General features: G+C 37.9%; 1 protein-coding gene across 3 annotated transcripts; it reads left to right on the top strand.

Moving 5' to 3' along the window:
- The first annotated feature begins 2,772 nt into the window (after positions 1-2,772).
- LOC148031734 (uncharacterized) lies at positions 2,773-7,395 on the top strand. 3 transcript variants are annotated; one of them, XM_087685352.1, is made up of 3 exons: positions 2,773-2,912; positions 4,275-4,384; positions 6,619-7,392. In XM_087685352.1, the coding sequence occupies exons 1-3, from the start codon at positions 2,831-2,833 to the stop codon at positions 7,249-7,251; spliced, it is 825 nt and encodes a 274-aa protein (XP_087541478.1). In that variant the 5' UTR covers positions 2,773-2,830; the 3' UTR covers positions 7,252-7,392. The 3 variants fall into 3 exon arrangements, with proteins under 3 accessions (XP_087541478.1, XP_087541480.1, XP_087541479.1); XM_087685354.1 differs by having other exon boundaries at positions 2,784-3,699; positions 6,619-7,395; XM_087685353.1 differs by lacking the exon at positions 2,773-2,912 and adding an exon at positions 3,688-3,824 and having other exon boundaries at positions 6,619-7,395.
- Positions 7,396-9,511: the final 2,116 nt, after the last annotated feature.

The raw sequence follows: 9,511 nt of genomic DNA, 5'->3' as shown, positions 1-9,511 counted from the left end.
TCTCAAACTTTCTTTGTCCATCCTTTCTTGTCTCTCATACTTGTGTAGCAACTATGGAATCTTGGCCCATGAACCTTAAGAAGAAGCCACCTAATCTTGTAATTTCATCAATGTGAGCATGCCTAGAGTCTTTTGTGTATGCGTGTATTCTTGGGTAAGAGAAGTCTACTTGCAGGCTTAACGGTGAAGAGCAAAGCTCCAATCATATGCTTTGTTGCTTTGTACCACCCTAGTCTTGTGTGAATATGTGACAGATTGCAAGAATATTACATTTGGAGAAACAACACATTGGTGAAGAAATAGAGAATATTAGAAGAAGAATAAGATTTTGGTACCATGGAAGCACTTAAATTATTACAAGATGGTGAATCTACTATGGGTGTAGAGGTTGCAAGAAAATCACTTTCATTTCTCTATTCTCAAGTGTTCAACAATAACAATGAACTCAATGAATCATTCTTAAGAAGAAATAGTTGGATAGTCTTTTGGATATATTCAAAGAAAAAAAAGAAAAAAAAAGGCTCCACCTTTGCATTCTACAAGCTCTCACCATGCTCGAAAAAGGTTACAAGAATATGATTCTTCCATCAATAAATGTTTTATTTCCTCAAAAATTAGATGTTGTGTGCATGTTCTTTGTACTCAATTGATATATTTTTTGTGCATTGTAAATGCTTGGCTTGGAGTTATAAAAGCCATTGCATATGTCTTTTATTTTTAAAACCTTAGGATACTTGCCTAAAATGTATACAACATCCAAAAGGTACATCCTTTTATCTTTATGTATGATCAAATATTTGAATTTAATTAAGATGTAAAAGAGTACAATTGAGGTTCTTGGGGAAAGATGGTTGAGGAGGTTGAAGCACAACTAATTCTTACATCTCTTTAACTTCCCTCTTCCTTCTTTCTCAAACTCCCTTTGTCCATCCTCTCTTCTCTCTCTCACTTGTGTAGCAACTATGGATTTGTTGTATGTGAGTCTAAAGGAGGAGCCCCTTAACATTCTCTCTTGAATACTATGGGTGTGTCTTGAGACTTTTATGTGCCTGTGTATTCTTGGGTAAGAGAGGTATACTTGTAGGTTTCATGGTGAGGAGCAAAGCTCCAAACATATACTTTGTTGCTCCTTGGTACTTGGTTTTGTGGTTCTTTGTGTGCTAGGTGAGAGCCAATCAATTACATTTTGCCAAATTATGTCCATTCAAAGAAACCTACCTGCACCGTGGTTGTGCCTAGGAAATACCTAAAATTATGAAAGTGGGGACCCCTATACTTGCCGCCTACTTGCTAAGGAAAACAATGAGCATAATCATAACAATAATAAAATTTAATCTACAACTTCTAGTATTTGATTCTAACTATTCAAAATATCTAGGTTTCAAGGGACTTCTCATTTTCTTACAAGTAGGAGGAATACTAGAGAGAGGAAATAACTATGACCTTGGCAAGGGACCTCAAGATAGGTTGCTGCTTGTGAATTTTTGACATTGGACTTGTGTGGTGAGAAGAAACATGCACTTCTTTTAAAAATATCAGTGGTAAAATCGGCTCAATATATCCTAGCATTAGGGATTAAAATTAGAGCTAGCGAGATAGATAGTGAACAAAGGGAACTCATAAACTTATGTGATGATTGGTTTACATGTTATAGAAGTCATGGAACACGCTAGAAGGCCTAGTGATAAACAATTAGGAAATGTCCCATATTTGTAGTCTATATATATTTACAAGCTTGTTTACTTTTTGTATCTTGATTTGTATCACTAAATGTAACCCTTTATCAACTTTTTGTATACTAGTATATTATAGTCAACATAAAGCTTGAAGAAATGTAAACACCACACTTTAAATTGGATTGAACTTGAATTTAGTAGCTGGGACAACCATGTTTGGAAAACTTTATCCTTGCTAAATCTTGGAGTGTGTGAAGTAGTGATATCTAATCTCGACACATTACTAGCGACTAATAATGGAGTGTGTGAAGTAGTGAGGTTGGTTACACACCGCAATGTGGAGGGTTATTTCGGATAAAAAAGAGTATTCGCCGATGATGTGCCATGTTTTTACAGGCTGCAAAATTCACGAACACTGGACACTTTTGGGTGGGGGATCTCCCTTGTCTTGAAAATCATCCATGCCCTACAAACTAGATGACAAATTATATACATTAAAAAAATATAAGGCGCCTGCAATAGAACCCCTACCAATGGGTGTGAGTCAAAGCCTTTATACCATTGGGCCATGCCTCCTATTATGTAAAGTTTCCTCCGGTTTAGTGTGTAAATGTAATGTAGGACGGATCGCATGCTGCCCCACCCATCCGAGGTAGTGTGTATCTGCCCTGATATCTGAGCTCGACACATTGCTAGCAGCTAATAATGGCGGTAAGACCCCTTTTAAAGCGCCTTTTGGGGAAGATTTTGACGCCAAGGAGGCCTTTAGACTCTAGAGAGTTGAGAGTCGAGACTTCAAATTTCAGCACTCGTTAAAGGAGGCCCCAAGGTGAATAGTGAATATCGTTTTGTCGTGCATGCACGTGTAAATCCCATTTTACGATGCATGCACGTCAAAGGCGAAGAGTACGTGACGGTGTAACACGCAACATTACAGTTCACGTGATGTACGTGAAATGGTTTGCTCTTTACGATGCATGCACGTCAAAGGCTAAGAGTACGTGTAACGCGCAACATTACAGTTCACGTGATGTGCGTGAAATGGTTTGCTTCTCTTTTTCTCTTTGCTATAAAACTGTGTGCGCGCGCGCGCGCACACACACACACACACTCTCTCTCTCTCTCTCTCTCACGCTATCTCCCTATCTCTCAGAATGTGGAACTACTGCTGCGTAGTAATGGCGGTGCTCCTGTCCATGGGGGGCCTCTTTTCTGTTGTGAAGGCCGACGATCGCAGTAAGCCTCCATATCCTATTCTATTTCCGGGATTCCATTTCCTTGTATTTCGCCGGTTCTACAGCGTGGAAGGATAGAGAGAAAAGAGAGAGAGAAGAATCACTACATATTCGACCGTAGAAACAGTAGCTGGAATATGGAGTGCGTGTATGCATTCATTTTGAGAGTGAGAGAGAGAGAGAGATACCAGCTGCTAGCGCATGGAGGCTGTGGCAGTAGACCGACATGCTAATGCATGGCCGACCAGGCTATGTAGCTGAAATATAGCTGCCCAAAGGCCCTTCACGTCCGAGATATGCCAGCTGCTAGCGCATGGAGGCTGTGGCAGTAGACCGACATGCTAATGCATGGCCGACCAGGCTACGTAGCTGAAATGTAGTTGCCCAAAGGCCCTTCACGTCTGAGATATGCCAGCTGCTAGCGCATGGAGGCTGTGGCAGTAGACCAACATGCTAATGCATGGCCGACCAGGCTACGTAGCTGAAATGTAGTTACCCAAAGGCCCTTCACGTCGGAGATATGCCAGCTGCTAGCGCATGGAGGCTGTGGCAGTAGACCGACATGCTAATGCATGGCCGACCAGGCTACGTAGCTGAAATATAGCAGCTGGAGGCTGTGGCAGTAGACCGACATGCTAATGCATGGCCGACCAGGCTACGTAGCTGAAATGTAGTTGCCCAAAGGCCCTTCACGTCGGAGATATGCCAACTGCTAGCGCATGGAGGCTGTGGTAGTAGACTGACATGCTAATGCATGGTCGACCAGACTTGTCAAGCTACTGTTGAAGGTAGTGTACTAGCCCTTGTGCTGAGCCACATTCATCGTCGGACTGCATATTTCCTTGCGAGTAAGTGGTTTTCCTTGAGATGCTTAACAAGGTGGTCTTCAGCGAAGAAGGCATCATATACCTGGGTAGGTGTGGCTCGTCGAGCTCCGTAACCAACAGCAGTTGGCAACGTCCTCTCCTCTCTCAATCATTGCCCCTAATTCAGCATACGGAGAATTCATCTCCTTTGCCCATAAAAATATATCCAGTACGCTCTTAGTCATACTCACGTCAAATGCGTGGTCTAGATCACACATTCATTGGCCTCCCATGGTATATTGTATACACCAAAAGGAATATCACGCTCATGTTTGAGTATGAGTGTCATAGCTAGCAAACTAAGTTGTTGAAGGATTTCAATTCGATTATAGCTATTGTACCTTTTTCAAAAAGTACGTCAAAATTTCTTAATGTTTGATCAAGTCATCCACACAAAGCAATCTCTATAATGTTTTAAAAAAAGAAATTTTGATGTCAATATCATGGAATTTCAATGGTGTTGTTGAATGTGATCCTTCTAATGGAATTGTTTACAGGAGATGTTATGAATCAATTCCATGACGCTTCCATTCAGGATCTTTACTCAAGGCAAAACTTGAATTTGTCAGAATATATATGGAATGGGGCATTGGACTTACTCCCAAAGGTCCTTTTTCTATCAATCCCTCAATCCATTTGATTTCAAAAATTAGCATGTAAATTTTCTATGAGAGCAGAAAGTCATTAGTGCATAAACTTGGACCACAGCATAGGATGTGGGAAAGAGCGTAAGTACCCTCATTCGAGGTGAATTTTTTCTTTGGGTTTTTATTGTCATATGATTTTAGATTTTATTTGCTTCAAACTTGAGTTATAAAATTTGTGACAATAATAGTCAATCTTATGGCTATATGAAGGGTTTTTATTAACAACTGACACTCTTAAACTACGATAAACTTGCAAATGAAAACACTTTGGCCATTAATTTTGGAAACTTTACACATGATCTTATAAAATGTATCCAAACTACTCAACTTTCCAATTGAGTTTCTCAAAACCATGTGAGAAATATCTTCAACCGTGCTTTAGCTACTTATTTTGGCATCTTGTTAAGATACTTTATGTTACTATTATAATTTCTTAAAACCATGTTCCTTTTTTAATAAATTTATGTTTATCAAAGGGCATACAATAATTGGAAAGATTATATAAAAGAATTATGGTGAGACTCTCACTATGCTACTCTCAAAATGTATAACAAAATATCTATCTAAGTTTGGACTTCACTTTGCCACTACCTTTATGAGGGATTATCTCCTCTTCGTTATAGAGGAGGATAACTTACTTAAGTGCCATTTTGGCATCCTCTTAAATAATCTCCATATTAAAGGAACTCGATGATATCACTTGCTTGCCCCCTCATGTTGGGAAAGAGGGTGCCACAATGGAGATGTCATGCTCTTTTGTTTGATAGTATTGGGGCTGCATCTCTTGAAGATTATTAAGAAGAGCATTGAAGAGAAGATGATTAAGAAGAGCATTGTGGTTGGTCTTTCTCACAACTATATTACCTAATGCCGTCTTTTTCTAATTTGATAACTTTCTTGATATTAAGCATTTTGAAAGGTAGGAAATACATGCTCCTTGGTGCAGTGGCTTTCTTACTAGTTGGCCCATCTCTCTCGATGATGATTAAGAAGTGCATTGTGGTTGGTCTTTCTCACAACTATATTACCTAATGCCGTCTTTTTCTAATTTGATAACTTTCTTGATATTAAGCATTTTGAAAGGTAGGGAATACATGCTCCTTGGTGCAGTGTCTTTCTTTCTAGCTGGCCCATCTCTCTCTCTCTCTCTCTCTCTCTCTCTCTCTCTCTCTCTCTCTCTCTCTCTCTCTCTCTCTCTCTCTCTCTCTCTCTCTCTCTCTCTCTCTCTCTCTCTCTCTCTCTCTCTCTCTCTCTCTCTCTCTCTCTCTCTCTCTCTCTCTCTCTCTCTCAAAAATGCACTCAGAGAGATAGAGGGCAACAATTTCTTTTTCTTATTTTCTTCTTGTCTCAAAATACAAGTGTTCAAGTGTACAAATAATTGGGAGCATATTATATAAATGTAATACTACAAAATATGATATGCTAGCTACACAATTAGGCTGGCTACAATAGGTGGAAGTACCTATTGTGATAAAGATCACCAATAGTGCATCTTGATAATCATGCTAACATATGTCAATGGGGTAGAAAATTCATTTGTTAAACTTGTCATCTCAACATAAGTGAATGAGCACACTTTAGTGCCTCATTACATAAATGTAGAGCATGAGAATATAGATGTGTACTTTATAGATTTAACATAGTAAAGAAAATAAAATAAAAATTTGGGCCATTTTAAGTAATTAGAACACTTCAATGGCTTGTTACATAAAATGACCCGTTGCTTTAAAAGACTAGTACACATTAGTAGCTCGTTACATTAGATGACATATAGCATAAGGTCATATGCTTATAACCTACAAATTTAACATCATAAACAATATACAATGAAATTTGGGATACTTAAGTGATGAGCATACTTTAGTGTCTCATTAAAGAATAAAACTTGGGCCACTATAAGTCATGAGCACACTTTAGTGGCTATTGCATATGATGATCCAAAGCATGAGATCCACGTGCATCATTTACCAAATATAAAATGATAAAAATGATGTTTTGATTGCTTGAACTAATAAGCGCACTTTATGTCTTTTTACATATGATGACTCAAATCATGAGATTATATGTGCATAATTTGTGAGGTGATAGAATAAATTTCTATAGTAAGTGCACAATATGTAGACATGTGATGTAGCTCTTCCTAAACAAATGTTTTTGATATCCACTAATGTAAACCTTTTTTTATATGTATTAGGCATGGAATACAACCTTTATTTCAGGGGTTGCCAATGGAGACATGAATCCTAACTTTTATGGGAATTACATATTGCAAGATGCTATCTATTGTCGCATAGTAGCACAACTATGGGTGCAACTTGCAAATAATGCTAGTGTTGATGAGAAAGTAAGGGAATATGCAAACAATTCAGACTCAGGATTTCAAGCATGTTCAATTGCCTTGTTTGATGCATGGAATGTAAAAGATGATGGAGCCGATGGTTATGGTGTTATTGTGAGGGAACCTGTTATGGAGTATGTGACTTTCATAGAAGATACCATGCTAGCTGACCCCCCCAACATGTTGATTGCTACCTATGCTTGTCTCAAGTTATGGAACAATTTGACTGGAGATTTGTATCCCATTGTAGAAAACTCAACTAGTAATCCCTATGCTATTTGGGTATATGAGAATCATGGTAGTGGCTCTAGTGCTCGAAGACAAGCTGCTCAAATGGATGAATGGGACCAACAATACCAATTGTATGATTGGAGTGAGGCACTCTCTCTTTTTCGTACTGCTATAATGAAGGAGATCAATTTCTTTGATAATGCAGGAGGGAATGCATCCAAATCAACTACAACACTCAAAACCTTTAGTATCAAATGATAATATGCATGAGATTATTTGAGCTGAGGACTCCTTTCATGTAGAGCTTAATATTTTGTATTTACATGTAATTTGAACCATGGTTGAGAATAAATTCTAGCATGCTATCTATTATTTGTAGCAAAAAGGTTTATTAATGTGAACCAAGGATCCCTTTAAGGACCCACCTATAATTTTTTGTTATAGAATATGTGACTAAAGTTCTAGTTAAGACTCTAGAAAGTGAGGCCACATTTTGTCTAAATAAAAGAGATCTTATAATCAGTTTGGTGGATACTTCCAATGAGACTAAAAAAGATATAAAACTTTAAAGATATTATTTTTAGACTATTTGAAAAATAGTTCAACCATGTTAATAGAAAGAAAATAGTATGACCAAAGTAAGGTAAATCACGAAATAAAAAGTTATCAAATCCCAATCTTCAGAGATTGATAGGAAGTGTAAAACCTGAAAGTGATGGCCCTAATGCAAGGTATCTCCATCCTGATACAAAATCCTTAATGAGGTTCAACAGAGAGAGAGAGAAATGTAAAACTTGGAAATGATGGTTCTTTGTAGTGTTCTTATTTGTTCTTTGTTCTTTGTTATGTCAAACCATCTCAATCAATCAAGTACGAGTCCACTTTGGTTCTTGAACAAAACTAAGTACAAATTCCCCTTTCTCATGTATCATAAGGAAAGATCCATCTCCCAATTCTTGAACAAAAGTGAGTGCAAATTCACCTTTCTCATGTATCATAAAGAAGGATCCATCCTAATTCTAAAGCTTTCCCTTGAACATGTTTGTTAATGTAGCACAATCAACAGCAGAACCAAGACTTTGAATAGAAGGAAAAGCATTCCCCCCTTCAAGATGACATATACTATCTTTTAATCTCACCATGCCCTTCTCCTTTCCACTGCCCTTTTTTTCCTACTAAACCATCATCATCTACCACCTCAATGTTTGCATTTTTTTGTTGCCGTCCCTCTTGTCTTCTCCGTCACAAACATGGATCCCTTTAGACTTTTCTCCAACTGCAGTCAAGATATATCAAAACATAAATCCTTTCAGAAAGCTTAAACACAAAAGCTTCAAGAAAAAGCTTGGATCCAAGTCCCGTGAGACTACCATCATGTTTGTGATTCCAACTGTAATTCCTTGGATTTATTTAAGACTTGCAATGTCCTTTTAAATAGATCTACCCATGTCTAAAAATTATCCCTGAATCAAGTCCAAAGAGCTCTCAAATCCCTCCTATTAGACCTTGCCAAAAGCACCATGACGGTTACCCATTGGTATTGATGTTTCTTGAATGACCACCTCTTGTCTAGATGAAGCTCGGAGACCCATGGAAGGAGCCAAAAATAAAAATCATCCATCCAAAATTAAAACAATAGCCGCCTTGAAACTCCATCATCCAACAAGTTGTTTTCATCACTTTACAATTCATTTTCAACCTACAAAATAAGTTATCATACAAAAATATAGCTTATATTAGGCATTCCTCATCAAAATCACAAGCTATCCTAGCCTTTTCAACACTTGTTTCATCTATCTAATGAGTTGCCTTCATCCAACAGGGCCAATTGACATCCAATCATAGCTCAATATAGGCCTCTACCCACTCCAAGAGCCTGTCTTGACCAAAATGTAGTCTCTTCCTCCATGTGCTCCTTGCAAGTGTTTCAAGGATATTTCCCCACCCCATGGTAGATCCTAGTTGTCTTCTCCTATCAAGCTTCTACCCATCCCATAGACTATTTTCCCTCCATTCTATCTTTCTTCGAATTATAGTTGGAATAGAGAAAAGGTCATTCCAGAATCCAATTTGTAATGAACAAAAATGTACTAGCATGTATTGAAATACCTTCACTTAGTGTTTTCTTAACTTGACAAATTGCCAATCAAGAAGCCCAGATAGGTCTGATCCATGCCTATCTACTATCCTTCTTCAAGCTTTCTTCAAAAAGTTCTTCAAAGATTTATGAATCCCTTGGTTTATTAGCAACCAAATACTATTATGTTGAGTCATCAGACTCAACTTAGAAACTATTCAACTTGCTGGAGACAACCTAATGCTAATGCCTTCTACTTGCTACACTGCTTTACAACCTTCAAGTCTCCAAGAAAGCCTCTAACATCTTATTTTCCCATTTGTGCATTAATATGTTGTTTATATGCATCTTGGTGGTTGTTTTTCTACCCTAGTTTGCTCAATGTTTGGTTTTGACTAATAAACTTGCTAAAATCAAGATGTTGCTACTTGTCTCTCTATC

The sequence above is a fragment of the Lygodium microphyllum genome, chromosome 9 (assembly GCF_053477565.2).
Source record: "Lygodium microphyllum isolate KBCC chromosome 9, Lygodium_microphyllum_v1.1.10, whole genome shotgun sequence".
NCBI classification, from domain to species: Eukaryota; Viridiplantae; Streptophyta; class Polypodiopsida; order Schizaeales; family Lygodiaceae; genus Lygodium; species Lygodium microphyllum.
This window is presented reverse-complemented; position numbering and strand designations above follow the sequence as displayed.